We start from the raw sequence: 25,969 nt of genomic DNA, 5'->3' as shown, positions 1-25,969 counted from the left end.
ATTACATACTTTAAAGGTCTCAGTTTCAAATATTACAACGTTCTAAAAAAAGAAAAGAAAAGAAAAAGGAGTAAATTATACATAAACTTCAGTAAAGTCAGACCAAATATCCAACTGTAAGTCCATTCATGTAGAGCGTCAATAAATTCCTGGAGGCGAAGGCTATCCAGGGCTACTAGCTCTGAGGGTTGTGTGCTATCTCCAGTATCCGAGGCAGTAAGCCTGTGTGCATCAGTTGCTGGGGAACATTGGTGGGAGGGTGCTGTTCACAAAAATTAAAAATATTCAAAGTATAAAACTTTGTATAAGCTGTAGCAATAAGAGCCTTTAGCTCCTCCTTGCTGGCTTCTAACGCACGGTGATCTCAGAGGCACAACAGGTGAATGTGTTGGGGTGGAATTCGCACTGGGGTGGGTTACAGAGCGGGATTTCTTCTGTCGTGGCAGAGGAATGGAGGGAGGTCTTCCTCCTGTAACTCCGTGACCCTTGAAAAGCTCTCCTTTCTCCTGTTTTGCAGCGGAAACGCCATTACTGGCGGCTGGACAGCAAATGCCTCACCCTCTTCCAAAACAACACCAGCAGCCGCTACTACAAGGTAGGCTTCCCCTGTTATTGGAGTCTCTGAGGCTGGATGACAACAGGGGCGCGCGTAGGGTCTTGGGGCACCTGCCATTTCCTCCCATGCCACACACACACACACACGGGTGATAAATTGTAATCTCTCTACAGCGCCCTAATTGCAGATCCATCTTGGGTTGATCCAGCGTCCTCAAAGAAACACTTCCCGCATATCAGGGGGCAGAGGGTGGGCAAAGGGTTAACGAAAGACCACCCTCCTCCTTTGCCCCCGGAGGCAGCAGAGACTGCTGCGGGTGGGCACTTTCTTTTCCCCCGTGACCATGTCAGAGTGAGGGCAGGAGCATCGCCCTCGCTCTCAGTTGGCTTCACGCCATCCTCACATAGCTGGATGGGATTTATGGTGTCACCACGAAGCCGAGTTCGAGCGAGGACGACGCTTCCTGCACTTGTTCTGGCAGCGTGCAGCCAAAGGTGTGGAAGGTGGTCGCTGATGGGTAAACATTTCATCCTGAGGACCCCCACTGGAAAGGGTGGCCTTCTCTGCCTCCCCCAAGCAGAGTTAAACCTAGCAGTAGATTAAATTAGTTTCTCACCTTTCCTTTATTTTTTAGGGTGGGGGGAGGGAAGGCTATTTTTAGGACCTGTGAAGGGTGTCCTGCCCCCTTCTCCACCCCGCACCCCTCACTGCACTGCCCCACCTTGCAGTATCTCACAACTGGACTAAATCTCGATCCAGATGTCCTAATTCTCCACCACTCCCTCTTTTTCGGCCGAATGTTTTCCAAACGGAAAAAGGCACACAGATGTCGCGGAGGCCGCTGGGAGTTTTATACAACCCTCACCTCCTTTGCCGTCTGAGGTTCCACCAGGCCGCACTGCCTTGTCTGTTTTCTAGGCTGTCTTTCCAGCCTTGAGGACTAGAAAGTTGTGGGTCAATTTTTTAAAAAGCCAAGGGGGTTATTTGGGGGGATTATGAGCACTACGTCAGAGAATCGCTTGTGGGTTGCCGCAGGAGTGCAGAAAATGCTTAGAACCCTGGCTGAAAGGGGAGGCTTTTGAAAAGGCTATCTTGAGGGAGATCAGTTCTTATTTTATTTTCCACTCCTCACCCTCCGCCTTCCCCATCCTTGTAGGAGATTCCACTGTCAGAGATCTTGGCAGTGGAGACAGCCAAGGACTTCTCCCTGCTGCCGCCAGGTGCCAACCCCCACTGCTTCGAAATTATTACGGCCAAAGCCACCTACTACGTCGGAGAAAACGGTGTGCCCAGCAACCACCAGCATGGCGGAGACAACCTGGAGACCGCCAGGGCTTGGGAGACCGCCATCCGCCAGGCCCTCATGCCGGTCGTCCTCCAAGGTGCCCCTAGCGCCCAGGGACATGCTCCTCACAGTGAGTGTCTTGAGGCACACACCCATGTGCTGTTCTCCCACTGTAGAATCAGTCCTATTGAGTCAGGGCATCCCTTCTGGGCATGCTCCTTGCACAGCACTGGCCTCTAGTGACTTGGTTGGGTATTACCTCGCCACCTCTTGGTGGTTTAGTGGACTCAACACCTTTTCTTGTATCCTTCCTTTGTGCAAGGCTGCTTTGAGCAGCCCGGTGCCTTGCTTGTGGGGCAACACCATGCAGTATATTGAGAGACGGTGGTGGGTTAGGTCCTGATGTTATCTTTTCCTCCCTCCAGGACAAGCGTCATTGCGAATCTCTGTGTCCAACAGCCAAATCCAGGAGAATGTGGTGCGTGTTCTAAGCCCCCCTTCCTCTTCCCCCCTCCTGATCCCCTTGCCTTGATCAGGTTCTTCTATTCCAGTGGTTCCCAATTAGCTAAGTACTGCGGACCCCTTGTTTTTCAAATGCCAAGCCATGGACCCCCTAACTTTTGAAAAAAATTGTTATCTCTATGGTAGTTACCTGTGCGAAGCAATTTTTTGGAGAAAATAAGGGGTAGCCCCTAATAAGCAAAGGATTTTAGGGATACTAAAAAAAGACCATAAAATTTGTGATATTTATGATATTACCACGCAAAAATGACAATGATTTAGTTAGGAATATAAAGATGAATTTAATTTTACTAACGTCTAGTTTACAATTGAACAAATTATGACCTGTCTAGCAGCTACTAAACCTAAATGTGATGGGAGAAATCGTACCTCTTTTTGTCCCGAACAATCCCTTCTACATCCGGTTCAATATTTCCTACTTTTAATCTCAAATCTGGATCAACATTGAGCCGATTTCTATGGTTGTTCTTCATATAACAAAATGTCAAAAACGTTTATTCACAAAGATATGTGGAACAAAAGGGAACGAGATGTTTCAAAGGTTTTTCACCTAACTTCTTATAATCAGGAAAAACCTTCACCCAGAACTGGTCCAGTCTATATTCTTTGAAAAATGATTTCAATGAACCATCACAAGTCACGTCAACGAGTGCATATCTTGCTCTTCCGCAGAGAGAGTTGTGAGTTGTACATCACCACGTTCAAAAGGGTTCCTTCTCCATGAGTTTTCAGGATTAGGTGCAGGGAAGTAATCTCTGAAGCTAGTCGCTAAATCACGCAGGTGCTCAGGGATGTTATATTTTACTTCTGGTCGTCAGTGGACTCCAGAAATGAATGGTGAATATGTGAATGGTGCCACGGACCCCCTGGGGGGTCCACGGACTACCAATTGGGAACCACTGTATGCCATCCAAGAAAGATGCTAAACAATGTGACGCCTTTGTCCATTTGCAGGATATCGCCACCGTCTACCAGATCTTTCCAGATGAAGTCCTGGGCTCTGGGCAATTTGGTGTTGTCTATGGAGGTAAGCAAAGGGCTGAGCTGGCCTCCTCTGGGCTTCTCCAATATGATGTAGCTCCTATCCTGGAGAATGCCTGGGCCAGTGATGCAAGAACAGCCATTCCGCTCTAGGGGTACTGGTCACTAGTACAGCCCTGACTAAATCTGGGACTGGGATACTGGTAAATCTCAGGGTGATTTGCAGTGGATCGGCAAACGTTTTGGTCTCCCCTTGGTTTGACACTGTCTCGTAAAATTGCAAGTTTAAAAAAACCACATACCACGACCGTGGCTGGTTTTAGAATTTTAGCGCCGTCCGGTTCAGTTTTATTGGATGAGTTTCAGTTAGTGAGGCCCGAGGATGTGGACAAGGTGCTTGGCCAAGTCCGGTCGACCACCTGTGTGCTTGACCCTTGCCCCTCATGGCTCATTACATCAAATAAGGAGGGGATCGCCGGCTGGGTCCAGGAGGTTGTAAATGCCTCCTTGAGAGAGGGAGTGGTGCCGGCCTCTTTAAAAGAGGCGGTAATTAGACCACTCCTGAAGAAGCCTAATCTGGACCCGGAGGATGTTAACAACTATAGGCCGGTGGCTAATATCCCTTTCCTGGGCAAGGTGCTTGAGCGGGTGGTTGCAGGACAACTCCAGGCACTCTTGAATGAAACGGATTATCTAGATCCATTTCAATCGGGCTTCAGGCCTGGTTTTGGAACGGAAACTGCCTTGGTCGCCCTGTGGGATGACCTCTGTCGGGAGAGAGACAGGGGGAGTGCGACCCTGTTGGTTCTCCTGGACCTCTCAGCGGCCTTCGATACCATCGACCATGGTATCCTTCTGGATAGGTTGTCTGAGCTGGGAGTTGGAGGTACTGCGTTGCAGTGGTTCCGCTCCTACTTGGATGGCCGATTCCAGAAGGTGGTGCTGGGGGATTATTGCTCTGTGCCGTGGCACCTAAGCCATGGGGTTCCACAGGGCTCTATCTTATCCCCTATGCTGTTTAACATATACATGAAGCCGCTGGGGGAGGTTATCCGGAGATGTGGACTGAGGTGTCATCAATATGCGGATGATACCCAGCTCTACCTTTCCTTTTCATCAAACCCAGGTGAGGCAGTGGCTGTTCTGAACCAGTGTCTGGGCACGGTAATGGACTGGATGAGGGCTAATAAACTGAGACTCAATCCAGACAAGACGGAGGTACTGTTAGCGTGTGGTTCTTCTGTCCGGCGAGGTGATGTTTGCCCTGTCCTGGACGGGGTTGCACTCCCCCTAAAGGATCGGGTCCGTAGTTTGGGGGTGCTCTTGGATCCAGAACTGTCACTTGAGGCACAGGTGAACTCAGTGGCAAAGAGCACCTTTTATCAGCTCAGGCTGATATACCAGCTGCGCCCTTATCTGGACAGAGATAGCTTAGCTACAGTTATCCATGCTCTGATAACCTCTCGTTTGGATTACTGCAATGCGTTATACGTGGGGCTGCCTTTGAAAACGGTCCGGAAACTTCAACTGGTGCAAAACAGGGCAGCAAGGTTATTAACAGGGACTGGCCGGCGAGATCACATTACGCCAGTCCTTTTACAACTTCACTGGCTGCCAGTCCAGGTCCGGGCCCAATTCAAAGTGCTGGTATTAACATTTAAAGCCCTAAACGGTTTGGGGCCAGGTTATCTGAAGGAACGCCTCCTCCCATATGTACCTACCCGGACCTTAAGATCATCTACAGGGGGCCTTCTCCATGAGCCCCTGCCAAAGGAAGTGAGGCAGGTGGCTACTAGGAGGAGGGCTTTCTCCGCTGTGGCACCCCGGTTGTGGAACGAGCTCCCCAGAGAGGTCCACTTGGCGCCTACACTGTACTGCTTTCGTCGCCAGCTGAAGACCTTTTTATTCACTCAGTATTTTAACACTTAATTTTAACTTAAATTTAAATTTTACTGTTTTAACTCTGTATTTTAATCCTATATCAACTTTGCTGTGTGGTTTTATCCTGGTTGCGCTTTTTATACTGTATTTCGTAATTGTGTTTTAAACTGTTGGGTGTTTTACTGTGGTTTTAATTTTTGTGAACCGCCCAGAGAGCTTCGGCTATTGGGCGGTATAGAAATGTAATAAATAAATAAATAAATAAATAAATAAAATAGAATCCTTGATCAGGAGTATTTCATAGAATCATAGAATCATAGAATAGCAGAGTTGGAAGGGGCCTACAAGGCCATCGAGTCCAACCTCCTGCTCAATGCAGGAATCCACCCTAAAGCATCCCTGACAGATACTTGTCCAGCTGCCTCTTGAAGGCCTCGAGGGTGGGAGAGCCCACAACCTCCCTAGGTCACTGGTTCCATTGTCGTACTGTTCTAACAGTCAGGAAGTTTTTCCTGATGTCCAGCTGGAATCTGGCTTCCTTTAACTTGAGCCCGTTATTCCGTGTCCTGCACTTTGTCCTTGTTCATGCTGGCTATCCCAGTACAATGCAGAAGGGAATTGAAGCACCATTTTGCAGTCTCCCCCTCCTCAAGCCGCTATTTTGCTCCTGGCTTGTGGTGACGGTGGGGAACTCTAATAAAAAGCAAGCTAGATCCCACAACCCTAAGCTCTGTCCACACCTGGACCAAATAAGTCCAAGAAAGGGACGGACAAAAGCACCCCCAACCTGCAGCAAGTAACGGCTGTTTCATCCATGTTTTTTTTTTGCATTGAGTTAACTGTGTACAGTACACCACTTTGTGTGTGCGTTTAAATTGCGCTGCTCTCTGTCTCTGTCACTCTGTACATAATACATATAATATCCTGACTTCTTGCATACAAAAGCTAGAATCAGAAAGACAAGCCCGCAACTTCGATAAAAACCAGTAACCAGTTCAAAGAAAGCCTTTTGATTTGCTCTTTCCCAACTGCTTAACGTCGTCACAGGGAAACCGAAATGCGCAGATTTTCACACACGACAGGGCGACGCCGGAGTCTGTGTTTTCTCTCCTGCCTGGAGATCCTCTCTACGTTGGGCAAATGCCGTGGATTGGATCCAGGCTCAGTTGTGCTTATAACTGGCCCTTTGAAATCAGCGGGGCATATAAGTCACGACAAAAGTCCCATTGGTTTCAGTTGGTCTACTCCTAAGCGTGACTCAATCTGGATCCAGTCTTGTGTTTCAAGCAGTGGAGGCTGGAGGCTCCAGTGTCATTCGGGCGGTGAGTCCATTCCAGGTTTCACTCGGAACCAGTCAGAACTCTAAAGGAGCTGTCCAAGGTGCGGAGAGTAGGACTGTGCTCTGATTCGGATCGCGGATTCGAATTGGGTCGGGGGAGCTGCGGATCGAGGCGAAGCGGTTCGCCTCCATCTGGAGCTCCAAATGCAGGTAAGTGGGGTGAGGGGGGCTCACCTGGCGGCGGTGGCGCCACTCAGTCCGTGCGGCAATGGTGGCGGAGCCAGGTAAGGGGGAGGGGGGCTTACCTGTGTCCATCGCGGTCCAGCGCAGGCTTCAACTGAGGGCCAGGCCTCAAGCTGGAAGAGCAGGCCACAGCCTGCTCTTCCGGTTTGAGGCCTGGCCCTCAGTTGAAGCCTGCGCTGGACCGTGACGGAGGCAGGTAAGTGGGGGAGAGGGGGGCTTACTTGGCTCCGCTGCCGCAGTCCGTGTGGTGACAGTGGCGGAGCCAGGTCAGAGGGGAGGGGGGCTTATTCGGCCTCCATTTTGCCCCCACCTCCCCCCTTACCTGCCTCCACCGCCTGCCACGGAGGCAAGTAAGTAGGGAAGTGGGGGCAAAATCTAAATCTGCCCCTCCAGATCTCGCTCCGCAGAGCGGGGGAGGGTCGGATCGACCCGAAGCAGATCAGCCCGATCTGAAAGTTGCAGATCGGGCCACGAAGCAGTTCGGGGGGTCAGTGCACAGCCCTAGTGGAGAGCTCCTTTAGGGTTCTGACTGAAACCCGGAGCGGATTCACTGGCCCACTGGCATTGGAGCCGCCAGCCTCCATGGGTTTGAAGGTAGTCATGTGGGCTGAGATGGAGGCAGGTCGCTGGGGAAGGTAACAGGCCCTCTTCCCCTCTGACCCTCAGGGAAGCACCGGAAGACGGGGCGGGACGTTGCGGTGAAAGTGATTGACAAGCTACGTTTCCCCACCCAGCAAGAGAGCCAACTGCGCAACGAAGTCGCCATCTTGCAGGTGAGTGGGTGTGTCGGCCATCTTGCAGGTGAGTGGGTGTGTCGGCCATCTTGCAGGTGAGTGGGTGTGTCGGCCATCTTGAGGTGGCCAACAGAGGGGTGTGTGTGTTGAAAGGCTTCCTTTGTTCCCTCCCACCCCAGGCTCTGAACTTCCCCCTTTTCTGCCCCCTACTGCAGAGTTTGAGACATGCCGGCATCGTGAATCTAGAATGCATGTTTGAGACGCCGGAGAAAGTCTTTGTGGTGATGGAGAAGCTTCACGGGGACATGCTGGAAATGATCCTCTCGTCAGAGAAGGGACGGCTCCCCGACAGACTTACCAAGTTCCTTATCACACAGGTAAAAACATCTGCTTAAACCTGCGTGAAGCTGGAGAAAGGGAGCGTTATTCAGCCAGCTGCCACCAGGTGGCAGCAGACGCCTGTCTGGGGAATTCCTTCTGTTCAGGTGTCGCAAGCGGACAACTAGGTCCTGGGGCCCGCAAGCGGACAACTAGGTCCTGGGGCCCGCAAGCGGACAACTAGGTCCTGGGGCCCGCAAGTGGACAACTAGGTCCTGGGGCCTGCAAGCGGACAACTAGGTCCTGGGGCCCGCAAGCGGACAACTAGGTCCTGGGGCCCGCAAGCGGACAACTAGGTCCTGGGGCCCGCAAGTGGACAACTAGGTCCTGGGGCCCTCAAGCGGACAACTAGGTCCTGGGGCCTGCAAGTGGACAACTAGGTCCTGGGGCCCTCAAGCGGACAACTAGGTCCTGGGGCCCGCAAGCGGACAACTAGGTCCTGGGGCCCGCAAGCGGACAACTAGGTCCTGGGGCCTGTCGGACTCCCCTGTGCCCAGCCCCTGTTCGCTGAGCCGCTCACCACCACCACCCAACCCGTAAATAGAGCATTTATGCCTATAATGTTGTGTAAATGGCTTCTTTATGGCCGCTTTGAAGAGTTTGCAGCTTGGATTACATGGGATTAATCTCTAAGAAGTTGGCATGGATGCAGGGCTGTGGAGTCGGCACATAAAACCTCCGACTCCTTTATTCATGACACCTCCGACTCCGACTCCTTTAATTATATATCGATATAGGAAATAAATTTCCTATATATTTCCTACATTGACGGCAAGCACGCAACTTTTTAGAACCCTGACCTGTTAAAGCCCGGGTCTAAAAGCTATAGCTTTAGACATTCTGGATTATTTTATTTTATTTCTTAAAGAAGCCCAAAAATGAAAACAATGAGGTTATATTTTTATTTATTTATTTAATTGCACTTATATCGCCCCATAGCCGAAGTTCTATGGGTGGTTTATCAAAAGACTATAGTGTATAAAGTAATAGGATATGAAACTATAAAAGAAAACCAGGAACAACTTTCTCTACTAGTTAAAAAATCTAAAGTATTTGATATACTTTGATATCAAAGTCAAAACTACAAAAAACTAGTGTCACTCTGGAAAAGGCGGCGCATTGATCCGTCTTTTTCTCTGCTGCTGCCACCGATCTGCTGAGGGGGTCTGAATTTCTCTGGCCAGCTGGACTGCGAATCCAGGATTTTTGTCCAACACGCCAGAATATTTTGGAATTGGCTGGAATCCAGGACAATCTTGGTTTTCAGGGACATATCGCAACTCTATATACAATTTAAATTTATTAGGAGTCGGAGTCGGTACATTTTTACCAACTCCGACTCCAGCAACCCAAGAATCGCTTCCACCTCCACGACTCCCGACTCCACAGCCCTGGAATCCTGACCGAGCAGGACTTGATGACCTCCTAATTCATTCTACTAGGGCTATGCACCACTTTGGGCCTGGATTCGAATGCTGAAATGAAGGGGCCGATTCAGCCTACTTTGGTCCAAATCCAGATCAGGACCAGATTGAGCTGAACCAGTCCAGAGCGGTTCAGATAGGGTCCAAAGTGCATTGGCCTGATCCAGAACAATGCATAGCCGTTGCCTTAGCTGACTTTCCCACTCATGCCCGGCAGCTGTCCGTCCTCTGTGAGAGCCACCATTTTAAAGGAAAATGGGGCTCTGTCTTTTCCTAGATCTAATGTTGCAAACTACGGTGGCCGCTTTGGATCCGCTTCAGATCCGCTTCGGATGTCCGGATCTTGCATTTGATCTTCTTCGGATGTCTGGATCTCACTTTGGATCCGGGTCCGAAGTGGGTTGGACCCGGCCAGAATCGAGCTGAGGCAGATTGGGGGCGATTCAGAAGTTCCGGATTCGCCTTGGATACGGGTTGGGAGGATGCTTGCACAGCCCTGCTTTCTACCCTTTGGCGCCTATATTTTCTTTACCTCCCCTCTCAGATCCTGGTGGCCCTGCGGCACCTGCATTTCAAGAATATCGTGCACTGTGACCTGAAGCCTGAAAATGTCCTTCTGGCTTCTGCCGAGCCGTTTCCCCAGGTAAGGGCGCTTTGCTCCTCCTGCACATCCCAAATGGCTTGCAGACTTTGCTTCGGAACAGAACTGCGAAGTGCACCTCTGAGGGGCAGGAAACGCTTGCTGGCTTGTACTGCTCACGATTCATTTCCTGCAGGGGTGTTGAACCCCAGGCCCATGGGCCAAATTTGGCCTGCTTGGGGTCCTAATCCCGCCCTCTGCAGTTCCCCATAAGGCCCCATCCCTTTCCCCCACCACAAGCCACTGATTATTTGTGTTTTCCCAACTTTTGTGAAGTGACGTTTCCCCCAATTCTAAAAGGCTGGAATGCCCCTGCGAAGGATGAGTTGTCAGCAGTAAGAGCTTTAAGCTAAAATAGGCTGGTGTTTTGGGCCCCGCCCACTTTTGCCTTTGGCCACACCCCCTTGCTTTTGCCCCTCCCCCACTGGATTGTGCGGGGGTGGGTGGGCCCAAGAGCTTCTGTGAGATTGAATCCGACCCTCGGGCTGAAAAAGGCTCAACAGCCCTGATTTAGTCCTGCCCATGCGTCAGGCATTATGCAAAAACGTAAATAAAACCTTTCACGCAAACAGCATGATCCTGCATAAACGTATTTACGGAAGAGAAATAATGTGTTGGCGTGTGAACATCATTATGGAATTCTACTCTTGATTTCTTCGCACCACTTTTTCTTTTGTGGCTGTTGTGCTTGTGCTTGCTTTAAATTGAGGAAGAAAAATTTGTTACTGGCTAGCTGGGAAAGGGATGAAGGGACGGAGAAGTGGCCAGGGGTTGGTGGTAGAGCACACGTGTCACACGCAGAAGGTCCCAGGTTCAATCTTCAGCAGTTTCCATTGTTCAATGATATCAGAGTCTCTCTAGTTCCTAAGTATCTGGGGGGGGAAAGTGTCCTGAGTTTTTAACCATTTCAGTCTCGCCATGAGGACTAGCAACTTACTCTCTTTCAAGCCGAAACCCTCAGGATTGTGTGATGGCTGGCAGGCCTTCAGAGTCTGAGTCTCCCTGCTTTCCCTCCCGTGTACAGGTGAAACTGTGCGACTTCGGCTTTGCTCGCATCATTGGCGAGAAGTCCTTCCGGCGTTCCGTTGTGGGCACTCCAGCCTACCTGGCCCCTGAGGTGCTGCTCAACCAGGGCTACAACCGCTCACTGGACATGTGGTCAGTGGGGGTCATCATGTACGTCAGCCTGAGTGGCACCTTCCCTTTTAACGAAGACGAGGACATCAACGACCAAATCCAGAACGCTGCCTTCATGTACCCGCCTAATCCGTGGCGCCAGATCTCGGTCGGAGGTACCTGTCACTGGAAACGTGCCCACACTTGGAGGGACGGGAGGGTAGTTTCCACCCTCGCAAATTCTGTTATTCTACTTCTTTCTTTGTCTCTTCGGGAGGTCCAAGTACAAGCCAGCAGTACAAGCCAGCAGTACACTCCCACCCAGGCGAAAAGCATAACCTACGGAAAACCGAAGGGGTCAAAATCAGCTGTGCTGGACACAATTTTAAAGAAAAATTAAAAAGAGTTTTGGGGAGGGGGTTGGATAGCGAGGGCTGACGCCTGTTAACTTCCTGACTGTTAGAGCAGTCCGATAATGGAACCCATGACCTAGGGAGGTGGTGGGCTCTCCCACACTAGAGGCCTTCAAGAGGCAGCTGGACAACCCACTGTCAGGGATGCTTTAAGGTGGATTCCTACATTGAGCGGGGTGTGTGTGTTTGGACTCGATGGTCTCAGAGGTCCCTTCCAACTCTACTGTTCTATGATTTATTCCTGTATTTGGTTCTCTTTTTGAACCCTCCTCAACCCACCGAAGTAGGTGACATTTAAAGATTTTCTAAGTCACAACCAGCTCCTTGAATTTGTGTCTGTAAGTTATGAGGGAGCTAGAGTCCTTCACTCATGCATTCCATCAGTCCACCTGATATTTCATGGATCCGAATTGGACTTCTTCGCTCTGGTTGGACTGCTCTACTTAACTCCGCTTTGAAGGGACAGCTCTGGTTAAATGGAATTTTGCTATCCTTGATCCAGATTGCCAGTGTGAACGTATGAACCTTGGAGGCAGAGACGAGGAGCCCCGTTCCTTGTAAGCGTCCATCTGACGGCTGATCTGCCCTTGGTTGCTCGAGATGATTTAGCGATTGCTATATATGTGTGTTCCACTGAAAAAGTGCCGGTGCCGGAAGCATGCCAAACGGTAGAGCCGTTACCTTTCCCTCTTTTTCTTTCCCACCCTCCTAGCCATTGATCTGATCAACAACTTACTCCAAGTGAAAATGAGGAAGCGCTTCAGCGTTGATAAATCGCTCAGCCACTCTTGGCTACAGGTGTGTTGTGGCAGTGGCCAGGTGGGGCTCTACGCCTGTCGGGCCTCCAAGGGGAGGGCATTCCACAGTCGGGGTGCCACCACAGAGAAAGCCCTCTACCTTGTCCCATCATAGCGAATGTGTTGTGCTGGTGGGATGCGGAGAAGGGCTGCTCCAACAGATCTCAAGTCTCGGGCAGGCAAGGGCCGGAAGGCAGTGGAGGGAGAGAACATGAAGCGAAGAAGCCACACTGCCAAGTGGCAAGGAGGTGCATAGAAGCAGAGGGGTCGAACCTCTTTTGGACTGAGTGCCAAATTCCATTTCAGAGAGGCATATTTTGGCTCAACACTTTAACTCAGACTTTGGGAGGCCTTTCAGTGTTTTAGAATAGGGTTGGGCAGCAGAAAGGCTGGAAAACAGCCAAACGTTCAGGAGAAAGGGGAGGGGCCAAGGAAGGGGGCATGGCCCAGGCTGGGCCGGATTTGACCCCTGGCGTGGTTCTGCAACCCTGGCATAAAAGGTAGCCCCTTAATGTCCACATCTGTAAACATCCCTCTCCTTGGTTTCCATCTTCTCTCTGAAGGATTACCAAACTTGGCTGGACCTACGGGAGCTGGAGAACAGGATGAACGAGCGCTACATCACCCACGAGAGCGACGATGCCCGGTGGGAGCACTTTGCGGCTGAGCACAGCCTGCCGTACCCTGCACACCTGCGAGTGCACCGGCTGGAGGAGGAGGATGAGGAGGGTCAGCAGGAGGTGGAGATGAAGGGCTTGTCCGAGAGGGTCAGCGTGCTCTGAATGCCTCCCGTGACTGAAGGATGGACAAGGCAATGGACTCCCACGCAGGGCATGCGCCTGCCTCCCTGTGGGACCTCGTTTTGAATGGGATGGCAGCTCCCCCTGGTGGCGACTCCAGGGAAAACTCTTCGTCTCCGAACTTGCCCCCATTCACACGCCAACTTCTCCACTCGTTGCCCTGTTGGTGCAGGATGGGGGCAGCCAGGAGCTCCATAATTTAGTTCTTTTGGGGGTCACTGTGGTAGGCCAGGCGCTGAAGAAGCAGAGGGAATTTGGCATTGAGTGGGGGAGGAAGATGCGGCGAGGAGCCACTGGGGCTGTTCTGGTGCGTAAAGAGGGCGTGGCCATCCTTGAGCCAGAAGAAGCAGAAGAAGAGGGGGGAGGCACTCTCCACATGCTCAAAAGCACTTTGCCTATAGGTCTTTTTTTTATCCACAAAGCCTTGTTCCTTTTGTTCCTTAACTGGAGGTTCTTGGACAGGGTTGATCCATCTGTTGTTCTCCCTCGTTGGGGTTGAGTGTTGTCTGTTTAGTCTCAAACCTGGAGGCAAATATTCCATGTTTAATTGGAACAAAGAACTCAGTCGTCGGCTACTAAAACGGGGAAGCGGTCAACCCACGACTCCGATTTCTCGCTTTCAACCCTCGCTTGCAAATGGTTTACTTTCTCCCTCACTCCGCCCCCCCCCTTTTCCAATTTTTGGCTCTTTCTGCTCCCCCAGCCACAAACGGTAGAGCGGCTCCGTGTCTGTTTAAAAAGTTACCGTCTGAAGCAGGCCGGGGCTGAAAAGACTAGCCCCTTGTGCGAGAAACAAAGCAACCTTTTCTTCCCGTCCAGGAGTCGACGGCGAAGTCCTCGGGCAAACGGTCTTGGCACCGAAAGCCTTTGCCACATCCAGGGTCCATTCACCGAAAGAGAGAAGCGAAACCAAATGAAAAAAAGGTGCTTGGCCCTTCTCACTTTAAAAAGGAGGAGGAGGCTGATGGATTGGAAGCCCTGGCATCTGCCTCTTTTGAAGGGTTAGCCATCGGGGCACGGCTTAAAGACAACCTGGAATAGCCTTCAGAAGTCTTGAAGTTTCGTGATTGGAAGCGTAGAAAGAGAGAGGAACATTTAAATTAGTCTTCCCTTCCTCTCAATCCAGATGTGTTGGGATACAATTCCAATCACCGCCAGGAGAGATGTGCTGACTGGGGATGATGGATGTTGTGTTAGATTACAACACCCATCATCCCCAGTTGTAAACCAACACATCTGGACGGTGGCAGGATGGAGAAGACTGATTTTAAGGGATCCAGAGTCTTGTTTTTTCAAGGGATCTGTTTCCTTGGGTACCTTTCCCACATGTAGGGGTCTGCTGAGGAATGCCCCCTGTGTCTGCCACGTAACACCTGTGCTTTGATGAACAGCAGGGTAGGTAGGGAATGGTGGCCTCATCTCCAAAAAGGTTCTTGCCTAGTGTTGACAGGTCTGGAACCATTTCCGTGTTCTCAAAATGCTGGCAGATGGCACTTGGGTCTCCAGAGCCTCCCAAGGCTCCTGCAAAAATGGGTTTTGAAGAGGTGCTCCAGGCTGCATTCTCCAGGACCTTCATTTTGGCTGCTGGGAGGGGCAAAAAGAAATTGCTTCCCCACCTCTGAGGCAGGAGCAAAGCATCCGGCTGTACTTGATCGGAGGGCTGCATCACTGGCGTTGTGGGTGGGGGCTGAGACGTCTCGTTCTTACAACCACAAAAGGTTATATATTGTAAATAAAAGTGCAGCTGAACCTTGGCTTTAAAAGTACACACGCAAAAGTACCGTGAAATGCTTGAATTATATATGGGTTTCCTTGATCTAGATCCCAGCTGGCCCACTAGACTGGTCCTAAACTATGGAGTTAGGAGTTTAAATCTGCACACGCAGAGTGAAAGCATATAGAATCATAGAATAGCAGAGTTGGAAGGGGCCTATAAGGCCATCTAGTCCAACCCTCGTGGCTCGCTCTACGGCTCCATTTTCCTGCTGGGCTTGGCCACCAATGGGCTGACCCTGTGGCCCCTGCTGCGCCTCGGACCTTGACCACCTTATGATAACCAATCAGCAAGTTTAAGAACATAATAGCTATCAAGAATGGAAACAGGCATGGAAATTGGCCGAGCACGTGGGTGTCAAAAAAGAGCTTTGCCCGGAATGCCATGTTCTGCTTTCATTCACTATTCCTGGGGTCTTCCCCAACCCTATAGAAAGGGTCTTTGAAGTAACACAGACCCTTCACCAGTGAATATAGTAAGCCAGTTCTATTCTTTTTCTGCCTTAAGTACGAAAAGGGTGAGTGTATGTTACTTTCTTCTGATGAACACATTCTATTTTAAACCATCGTCTCTTGTGTGGAAGTCAGTGTATCGACGCATCAAGGCAAGCAACCACTTCCTCTAACTCATGCCAAATTTTAGTAGGCAGGAAGTAGGAACCTGTCATTGTTTTTAAAAGGTGGCTGAGTGGGAACTTGCTGGTAAATTCGGTTTCCCTGCATCAGTAACTGAGCTTTAGGAGATGCATTTTGAAGATCTCCTAAATGGGATTGTGCAAAAGTGGGGAAACCATCCACAAGTGTTGGAGGGAGCAGAGCCGGTGCTGCCATAGAGGCCAGTCAGGCAGCTGCCTAGAGCGCCAAGGTAAGGGGGGGTGCTGAACGCCCCACCTGGAAGTTGCCCTCCCACTCCCAGAGCCGCTCTAGCCGAGCGAGGGCAGCTTCCAGGCACACCGTTCCAAAGCCGCCCTTCCGCCCCCCCCACCCCAGTGTCCCTGGCTTGGCTTCGGCTGGGCGCCTGCCCACCCAAAGCCAAGCTGGGGCACTGGAGGGGGGCGGGCGGACGGACGGCTCCATGTCCTGGCGTCCGGGCACCCCCCCCCCCCCCGCCACGTCCCGCCCAGCTGAAACCAAGCTGGGACGCACATTCTGACTTCGGGTGAGGGAAAGGTAACGTAGCCTCCATCCCTGCCTGTCTCCGCCTACCGGGGGTGGGGGGGTACGCTGGGGTGTGTGAAAGCAGCTCACTTTGCCTAGGGCGCAAAATAGCTTGGCAACGGCCCTGCGAGGGAGGGGGGCCTTATGATGAATTCCGGTGCGCCTGGGCTCCCAGGCACAGCCCAGTTTATCTCGCAGGCCCGAGGTTCAACACCACTGCCTGAGACGAATGGGAATGTCGCTTTCCGACCTTGGTCTCCGAAGGGCTCCAAATAGCATCCGAAATGCCCACGTGTCTTTGTGGTATCCATTGCACATGGGTTGTGTCTTTTTTTAATGTGCCCTTGTGTTCCACATCTCTTGCCCTCTGACGAAGCCCGCGCCGTCTTGCTTTCCCTCCTAGGCCCTGCCCTTGGGATTGCTAACGGCTCCCTCTGCCCAGCCAACGCATCCCACTGTGGCGTGGACTTCCGGTCCGGCGAGACCCTCGTGGCCTCGCTCTACGGCTCCATTTTCCTGCTGGGCTTGGCCACCAACGGGCTGACCCCGTGGCCCCTGCTGCGCCAGGTGCGCCTCGGCAACATTTTGACCATCTACCTGATGAGCCTGGGGCGCTACCTTTCCACCCTGCCTCTTTGGATGCTGTATGTGCTCCATGGCCACCAGTGGACCCTCGGCAGCCCGGCATGCCACGTGGCTGGCTTCCTCTTCTACTCCAACATGTACGTCAGCGTCCTGCTGCTGTGCGCCATTTCGCTGGAGCGCTACCTGGCCACGGTGCACCCTCTCCGCTCCTTGGGCTTGCACAGCCGCTTCTGGGCCGCCGTGGCCTGCGCTTCCGTGGTCCTTCTGGTCTTCCTGTCCCACCTGGCCATTTTGTTCTGCTCAGAAGGCCTCCAGAACGCTTCCTGCTATGACAGCTACCTGCTGCAGCCCGGGGTGGCCAAATTCAACTATTTCCGAGTCACCGCCTTGTTTGCCCTCCCGGTTCTCATCCTGGGGGTCTCCTACCTGAAGATCACCCAAGGTGTGCAATCCAGGGAGACCCGGCTGGACTGGCAGAAGGCCAAGGTGAGGCACCTGTCCCTGGGCGTCATCTCCATCTTCTTGCTCTGTTTCGCCCCTTACCACCTCCTGCTGCTGGCATGGAGCGTGGCCTTCTCCCTCTTAGACCGCTGCTCCCTGTGTATTTTTGAGCAGCGCCTCCACCTCCCCTTCTCTGAACAGCGCTCTGGGACCCTGTTCTCTACACCAGCCTTCCTCAACCTGGGGCACTCCAGATGTGTTGGACTACAACTCCCAGAATGCCCCAGCCAGGGCTGGGGCATTCTGGGAGTTGTAGTCCAACACATCTGGAGTGCCCCAGGTTGAGGAAGGCTGCTCTACGCCCTGGTGAGTGATGGGATCAAGGGAGACCTCAGGAGAGCCTTCGGCTGTAGAACCAGGTCTAACCAGACGCACGACTCTACGGCACTCTGATGGACTCAGGATGGCCGGCAGGAGAAACACAGGCGCCGGCGTGAAAGCAGGGCGTTACCAGCCATGATACACACCGGGAGCAGCTGTGTTGATCCATATTCTCAAATCGGACCGAGCAGTTTTCATCTCTACCAGGAGAGGGCTTTTGTAAAGGGAAGGGCTCTGGAGATGTCAGAGATCTAACCTGGAACTTTTCTGCATGCAAGGCGAGTGCCCTACCATGGAGGCCCCCTTCCTGCCCTCCTCAGCAAAACTGTCCTCTGGAAGCACAAGGCGTAGCTAGGGAAGCACAGCGAGGAGAGAGTTGCAGTCCTTGGAGGAAGCGTTGACCAGTGCATGACCTCACATTTTAGTCAAGAGACAGATAAGAGGCTTTGAATTACCCTCCTTAACCAACCTAATCAAATCAATGGAAGTCCTGGATAAGAGATAACCCTGGACTTGATTCCCTGGGTTTATTTCCTCCCCCCATTCCTCCAAGTTGTTGGGTTTTTTTAAACCAGGCTGGCTCTTCGCTCCTACAGCAGTTCTAAGGAGACCTTGTGGTACCCAGTTTAGTAACCAGGTGCCGAGCAAAGGATCCAACCTGTGAGATTGTGCGGTTGCCAACTGCAGAGACCTTCTGGAATTGACTCCAGAGCTGGCAGTGTGGCTATTATTGAGTAGAGGAAGGTCTACAAGCCATGCCTGTAGCAACAATGGAACACAAATAGAAAAACGTCTCTGCCCACTTCCTCCATACCATGTATAATTTTGTACACTTCTGTGCCCCCCACTTGGCTTGGAGGACTTATGCCTGTATGCTACAGCCATATGATGATCTTCACACTGTTGCAGAAGGGAAGATGCTGAGGCGGGCACTGGCTCAGGACTGTTTCTGCCTCGGTTCAGGTGGATTCCTGGCTGAGCTGACATTTGAACCCAGGTTTTCGCACGTTCCTTCTCTTAACTGATCTACTCCACCATGGCTGGTGAACCTGTAGCCCTCCAGGGACGACTCCTCCTATCAACCCTTGCCATTGGCCAGAAAGTTGAGGCTAATAGGAATTGGAGTCCAACAATATCTGGTAGGCTGGAGGATGGCACCAAGAGAGACTGAAAGAACTGGGCACGTTTAGCCTGGAGAAGAGAAGATGGAGGGGAGACATGAGAGCACTCTTCAAAGACTTGAAAGGAGGGCCAGGATCTCTTCTCGATCCTCCCAGAGTGCAGGACACGGAATAGCGGGCTCAAGTTAAAGGAAGGCAGATTCCAGCTGGACATCAGGAAAAACTTCCTGACTGCTAGAGCAGTATGACAATGGAACCCATGACCTAGGGAGGTTGTGGGCCCTCCCACACTGGAGGCATTCAAAGAGGCAGCTGGACAACCATCTGTCAAGTATGCTTTAGGATGGATTCCGGCATTGAGTGGGGGGTTGGACTCAATGGCCTTAGGAGGACCCTTCCAACACTACTATTCTATGATTCTATGAAAGACACCAACTATTCTCAGAAAGAAGCCCCACAGCCCCTTTGGCAGAGGAGGCTCTATATTTGGGGTGAATGGGGCAGTGCTGACCCTCTGCCTCTTCCCCACTCCCTTGTGGCAGAGAAAGCCCACCACAGCCGAGTACATTTGCTCCAACGCACGGCATGCCACGCGTGGTTTGCTCCTGCCCTGCTCAGCCAATCTGGGTGAAGTATTGCCCTGTGGTCTGCCTCACCAGCCCCAATGGACACAAGTCACCATTGCCCAGTGGGATGAACCAGAGCCATCTTTTTATCTGTCCTTAAAGCTTCGACTGGTTGTCACAGTAATGAATGGACAAGAGCAGGCAGCTAGCTCCAAGCATTCCACAGCACTGTTTCTAGTCATGATATTATAATGGTGAAAGACAGCCTTCTTCAACCTGGGGCGCTCCAGATGTGTTGGACCGCATCTCCCAGAATGCCCCAGCCAGCGGAGCTGGCTGGGGCATTCTGGGAGTTGTGGTCCAACACATCTGGAGCGCCCCAGGTTGAGGAAGGCTGCTGAAAGAGGACAGGTATTTTTTTCACCACGGCTCTCCAGAAGCCACAGCTGGCCTTGCAACCGCTGATTTCGCCACCCTCCAAGGCCAACATTGCTGCTATTCCTCCCGTCCTCACCGCTGCCTGCCCCCCTCCTCCTATTGTCATGGCTACCACTCTCTCCATCACCATGGCTACCTTCCTCGCACTATTATTATCACAACCATTTATAAACCATTGTTGCTACCCTTCCTCGTCGCTGTCACTTCCGCCAGCCCCTTTCTCACGGCCCGTTTGAACTGTCGCCGCGCCCCCGTGTATTTTTAGTTACCATTAGTTCCGCCATTGCGCTCCCCTCAAATGCCCACTATTATTCCCCCCACCCTTGGTATGAGTGATCGACAGCAATGACCGATGGTCAACCCACCAAAATCTGTAGTGAGCCTAGGAGGAGACCAGCCTCGCAAAAGTTTGGCTCTTGAAAACAGTTTTGGGTCCTACCAGCCTTTCCCGAGCTCAGCCAAACTTCTTCAAAACTGTTCCGACAAAGGAGACAAGATTTAGGCAAAGTTTGCAACAGTCGGGAAAATGGAATCTGAGAAGTTGGGCTTTATTCAATGACGGATGCTTTGAGGCGGAGGTCCTTCACGCTGCCAGTCAACAGACATTGTGCAGCTGTCCTGTCTTTTCCTCCTTAATGTTTTTTTTTGGGGGGGGGTGTTCCAGATGAGGTTTTTATCCCACCATCGCTTCCTTCTTTCACTGAATTTTACAGCCGGGCGGTCCAGACAGCAACGTCTTCTTCTCGTAACCCTCCTGTGTTTCCGACTTCTTCTTCTGCCTTGTTTCGTACTGCAGGGAATTCCACTAAGGGGAAAAAGACCACATCACTGCAGAGGTCCTTCTAATTGGTACTGCTAAGAGCCCTCCATCTGGGAGCACTTTGGGTGGTAAGAAAAAAGGCAGAAGTGATGGGGAAACATGACAGGGTTACCAGTGGAAAATCATGGTGTCTGCCCACCCGCTGGTTCAATTCCACGAATGAGGCAGCAATGGAGCAATAAAAGCCTCATGTCAAAGCATCCAGAGTGTCAGCCTGGTCTTGTTCCAACCAGGGAAGTTCCTCCTAATGACATTTTTTCAGAAATAGCAATGGACGGCGGGGTGGTGAATTCACTCTGGGTTTCAGCCAGAACCAGTCAGAACTCTACAGGAAGTTTCCAAAGAAAACCCTGAAACTAAGGCCTTAAAATAAGTAGCTACACTTGTGTTATTTTTCTTTGTCTGTTTTGCTGAAATAATAAAAAATTGATTTTTTTAAAAAAGTAATATAAACCTGTCTCTCGTTTTAAATTTAAACATTCTATGCTAACATTTGTTACCAAAAATCTTTTCCAAATTGTTCAGGGCTAGTCTGTTGTGGTGTTTCGGTTTTTTTCGTAAAACGCTCAGGTTAGTCTTTGCCGCAAAAACAACGTAAAGTATTGTGGCCTCTTTAAAAAGTAACTGTCAGCGCCTTCATAATAATGAATTCTGTAGTGCCGCTTGGTCTCCCCTGAGAGCTTTGAAAAATAGGAACTTCTTGCACTTAAATCTTACGCTTCCTTCCGGAAACTCAGATTGCTATAACATGGGGCCCAAACGGACCCTTCCAGCCATCCACTGCCTATACAAACCTGCATAGCTTCTTCGATATATTAGCATCATGTTCTGGAAATCGCTGTGGTTATTCCTCCATTGGGATTCATGAAGGTATAATAACGGATGCTTCATTATTAACATTTTTGTGCGCAGTTTTATGCCACACAAAGAAATGTATGCTTAGCTTCGAAATCCGTATTACAATAACACCTCTGTTTGGCCTTTCTTAGGAAGGTATTACACTAATATGGATTTTGGAATTTTTCTTACCATCAGCACGGCTATCTTTTTTTCTTTTTTTTATGCTTAGCTTTCAGTCTTCTGCACATGTGCCTGGCTGTAAGCGCGACTGAACGTGGTGGTACTTGCTTCTGAGTAAACATGCATAGGAGAACATGGTTAGAAAACTCATTTTTCACTTACAGTTTCCTGTGCTTTTATTTACAAAGCTATACAGATCCAGGGTGGAACCAGGCTGTGTGGGTGAGATGAATTTGTCCGTTCTCTTCTAATGTTCCCAATTCACACGAAATAGGAAAAGTTCTTCGTAAGTTGTCAAATCAGCATTAGGGGAATCATTTGATTAGGGATTCAGAGCCGTATACCATTAGGAAAAGGACATTATCTCTCCTTCACCACCAGGGCCGGTGCTACCATAGAGGCCACTCAGGCGGCCGCCTAGAGCACCAAGCTAAGAGAGGCGCCGGGCACAGCGCAGAACTCGCGCGTGTTGGCTGTAAGCCAGGCCAGGCCGAGGATTCAGCTGGGCCTAGGCGGGCGAGATGGTGCCCCGCGCCCGCCCAGCCGAAGCGAAGCCAGGGACGCTGTGGTGGGGGTGGGGCAGCTCCACGTTCGGACTTCTGGAATGCGCCCGGAAGAGAGAGAGAGAGAGATAATGTATGGGTGAATGGGGTGCAGGGGGTCTTTGAGTGAATGCGTGTGTTCATGCGTGTGTTTGTTTGGAGTGAGTGATGCTGAGTGTGTGTGTGTGCACATGCATGTGAGTTGGGGGGGATGATTTGGAGGTGATATTCCTATTAAATAATGCATTTTAGACCCATAGACGTTCCTTTCCAATTTGTTTGCTATAATTGGCATGATGTCTTTCTTGCACTTTAAAATAAATTTAGCAGTTTCAAGTTTTGTGCTTCTTATTTTTTCCAGGAAATATGTTCTTAAAAATCAAAGTTGGCATTTTTTGGGGGGTGGGGGTGAAAGTAGCTCACCTTGCCTTGGGTGCAAAATAGTCTGGCACCGGCCCTGTTCTATGGCAGCCTTCTCCAACTGGCTGAGGGCCGTGTTGTCCAACGTGACTGGAGGGCACCGCGTTGGGGAAGGCTGCTATATCATCTCTATGCCATAGATTTTATGGCATAAGAGCAGGGATGGGCAACAAGCAGTCCTCCAAATGCTTTGGCCTACAACTCCGAACAGCCCTTGCTGGTGTAGCCAAAGGGGTAGGCCAAAACATCTGGAGGGCCACATGTTGTCCATCCCTGCATTAAAGTGACACAGGCTAGATGCAGGATCAGGCACCGGCTGGATCCCAAATGCACTTTTAATGAAGTGGGGAGTGTCCCTGAAAGCTTAGACCAGCCTTCCTCAACCTGGGGCGCTCCAGATGTGTTGCACTACAACTCCCAGAATGCCCCAGCCTGGCTGGGGCATTCTGAGAGGTGCAGTCCAATACATCTGGAGCGCTCCAGGTTGAGGAAGGCTGGCTTAGGCCATACTAAATGTGTTAGCCTTTAAGGTGCCGCTAGACTCATTATTCCTTTTCCTATTAGGAGGGCTTTGTGTATGACATGTTCTCATGATTTGATATCCTTTTGGCGGCCCAGAAGCAATTCCTCCCTCACCCTGTGTCAGAAAAGGGCCCCTCCTGCTTGTGGGTTCCTGGTCGACAGCTGGTTGGCCCCTGTGTGAACAGAGTGCTGGACTAGATGGACCCTTGATCTGATCCGGCATCAGGGCTCTTCTGATGTTCCTTCTCATTGAGGATCTTTCTGCATACTTTATGTCTGGGATATCAGGTGGAAATGGGTTTGTTAGGGACATAATGGTGAGCAAATATGTAGTGGTTTAGAGTGTTGGACTGGGACTGGGAGATCTGGGCTATGTATACCAGTTCTTGGGGAACATGACTGTGAGGGTGCTGTGGCACTCATGCCCTGCTTCCAGGTTTCCCTCTGACAGCTGGTCGGCCCCTGTGTGAACAGAATGCTGGGCTAGATAGACCCTGGGTCTGATCCAGCATCAGGGCTCTTCTGATGTTCTTAAAAGGAGGAGACTAAGTTGTAGGCCTCCCACCTCGTTCTCCATATGTATCTCCCTCGCTTTTAGATAACTGATTAAAGGGTTACCAGAGGATTCAAACTCTGCCCCTTTTCATTAAAACTGAGGGTGTGCATTCACTTGGTGTGGCATTTCATCTTATGCAGACACTTGATTCATGGGCCTGTAGGGGGGAACACTGGAGGAAAACAAATTCAGCCTTGCCAGTGTGCATCCATGGGTGGGGTGTGACTGATCCCCAATGGTGAAAAGCTTAGAGAGCACATGCCTATGGTGAGAGGGGTTACTATTTTATCAATGAGGCGGTAGAACAGTGCAGCTGTGGGAACATGAATATTTACTTGCAAATCATATTCATGGACGGATCTGTCCAGACCACCCTTCTTCAACCTGGGGCCCTCCAGATGGCTTGGACTGCGACTTCTATCATCCCCAGCTGCCTTGGCATATGAAAGAGGGGGAGGGGGGAAGGCAGTCCAAGGAAGAGGAGGATATTCCTTAAAACGGAATCGGTTTTAAAGGATTGAGTTTCAGGCGTAGGGTACGATGGAACTCAGGGAAGTCAGCGGAGGCTTGCATCAAAGGTGTGATCATTCAGAGAAATTGGGACCAGCGAGCCAATGGAGTAGCTGCAGGGCGTGGCTATACAGATAAAGTGGTAGGATGGACCAATGGCTTGAATTAACGGCTTGGGCATGCAAATGCAGCCTGCAGCTTAAATTCCGGGGTGGGGGGGGCACGGTTTATTATGCAAATGAAGCACGACAGGTGAGTCAATGGCTCGGCTCTAGGGTGTGGCTATGTAGCTATTCTCCCCCTTCTGGCCAATGACTTGGCTTCAGGGCGTGGCCAAAGCGGAGAAACCAAGGCCGAAGAGCCAATGGTTCGGCTTCAGGGCGTGGCCATGCAAATCGAGCCTCTCAGGTAGGCCAATGCGTCCGGCTCTGGGCGCGGCCACACGAAGCCCCTAGGGGGCGCGGCTTTGTAAATAAAGCGGAGGCGAGCGGGCCAATGGCTTGTCTCTAACCGGGATTATGCAAAACAGGAGCGCGGGAGGAGGGCCAATGGTTTGAATGGGAGGCGCGGCCGTGCAGATAGCGGGGCCAATGAAGGGCCGGGTGTACCCATCGGGTCCAGCGCGCGAGCCAATGGGCGCGGTTATGCAGATGAGGCGGTGACAGCGCCTGAGCTGCAGCGGCCGGGCTCTTGCCTTGGTCCGAGCGGGAGCCGCGCCGTCGCCGTCCGCTGTCTCGCTCGCTGGCTGGCTGGCAGGATGATCCGGGCGTTCTCGTTCCCCGCCAGCCCCGAGCGGAGCCGGCTCCGCGGCTGGCTGGAAGGCACCCTGGCCGGCTTGTGCGAGCTGCATTTGCTGCGCGAGCGCCAGGAGCGGCGCGTCCGGCAGGCGCTGCGCATCGCCGCCGAGTCCCCCGGCAAGCCGGGAGATGGCGAGGCGGGCGGCGGGGAGGCGGCGGCGGCGGCGGCTCCGGAGGACCAGCTGGTGAGTGAGGGGCGGAGAGGGAGGCGGTGCCATTGTCCGACCCGACCGCAGGAGCCTTTCCCCCACCCCACCCCCCGCCGCCTTCCTCCTCCTCCTCCTCCTCCTCCTCCTCCTCTCTCTTGATCCGGAGCCAATTCGGAGTGGGGGGGGCGGTGCTGGGTTCGGTGGGGAAGGTTTGGGGCAGCTGCTGGGGAGGCAAGCTGCGTCCGCGGGGAGCTGGAAAGTGGTGCGGGTGTGAGCCGAGCAGTGATTCCCCACCCCCGTCTGCACCCGGCTTGGAGGGAGCCCGGGAGGGGGGGTGGAAGGCTGCGATCCTGCGCGCGCCTCCCTGAGAGCCGGCCCCCTCAAGGCACCGGGGTGGGGTGGGGTGGGGTGGGGGGCTCTCTTGGGGCAAGGGGGCGACCCTTCCGCCCCGGTGCCTGCGGCGGCTGCGTTTCTTCGCCCTTCTCCGGTCCCCTTGCGTTTCCCGTCCAGGGCGCAGCCGAGCCGTGGTGGTGCGTTGGTGCGCTTGTTTCTTTCAGGCGAAAGGGTCGGGGGCTTTGAGCCCCGGGAGACTGGGGTTGGAGGGTGGCCCGGGCCGGCTGCGAGGCTGAGCCGCCGGGTTGGCTGGGCGGTCTTCTTAATGGGGCTGGGGGCTTGCAAAAAAAAAAAAAAAAATGTCGGAGGAGCGTGCATGCATGTGTGTGTCCGTGTCCCCTCCCGCCCTGCCCACGGTTTTGTGGAAGAGGACCCCTCTCCCTCCGTCCTTTCCCCTCCTGGCTTGTGGGGCTTCTATTGGAACCCACCGCCTCTCCCCACACTCTGCAAGACTCTCTCCCGCCTCTCAAGCCCTTGATTTGGCGTGTCCCCCACTCCCTTCCCTCGGTGGCGACAGACCAGAGAACCGGACAGGACAGAGGAAGTTCTTGGACTCCCAAGAGGTGATGGAGGCCAGGGGACAAGCCTCGGACTCCTGGGTTCTCTCCCTGGGGGAGAGCTGTGTGAGGGCGGATCGGTTAAGGAAGGAGGCTGAGCCCCCAGTTTTGCTTCAGGTGGGGAGGTGGTCTCCATACTCAAGGGTGGGAGGGCTTCTGAGTTTAATGAAG

General features: G+C 52.1%; 2 protein-coding genes across 2 annotated transcripts in view; both read left to right on the top strand.

The window, feature by feature from the left end:
• PRKD2 (protein kinase D2) overlaps positions 1-14,787 on the top strand; it is a 39,131-nt gene extending 24,344 nt beyond the window's left edge. The window contains exons 9-18 of the mRNA XM_063140032.1: positions 518-595; positions 1,713-1,971; positions 2,267-2,319; positions 3,318-3,390; positions 7,414-7,520; positions 7,697-7,858; positions 9,828-9,926; positions 10,948-11,215; positions 12,165-12,250; positions 12,813-14,787. Coding sequence (XP_062996102.1) covers positions 518-595; positions 1,713-1,971; positions 2,267-2,319; positions 3,318-3,390; positions 7,414-7,520; positions 7,697-7,858; positions 9,828-9,926; positions 10,948-11,215; positions 12,165-12,250; positions 12,813-13,031 — 1,404 coding nt within the window. The 3' untranslated portion in view covers positions 13,032-14,787. The remainder of the gene's footprint in view (positions 1-517; positions 596-1,712; positions 1,972-2,266; positions 2,320-3,317; positions 3,391-7,413; positions 7,521-7,696; positions 7,859-9,827; positions 9,927-10,947; positions 11,216-12,164; positions 12,251-12,812) is intronic.
• A 9,872-nt stretch (positions 14,788-24,659) lies between these two features.
• Positions 24,660-25,969, top strand: part of DACT3 (dishevelled binding antagonist of beta catenin 3) — a 33,572-nt gene continuing 32,262 nt past the window's right edge. The window contains exon 1 of the mRNA XM_063139988.1: positions 24,660-24,884. Within this exon, the coding sequence (XP_062996058.1) occupies positions 24,660-24,884 (225 nt within the window). The remainder of the gene's footprint in view (positions 24,885-25,969) is intronic.

Source organism: Elgaria multicarinata, chromosome 13 (assembly GCF_023053635.1).
Source record: "Elgaria multicarinata webbii isolate HBS135686 ecotype San Diego chromosome 13, rElgMul1.1.pri, whole genome shotgun sequence".
NCBI classification, from domain to species: domain Eukaryota; kingdom Metazoa; phylum Chordata; class Lepidosauria; order Squamata; family Anguidae; genus Elgaria; species Elgaria multicarinata.
This window is presented reverse-complemented; position numbering and strand designations above follow the sequence as displayed.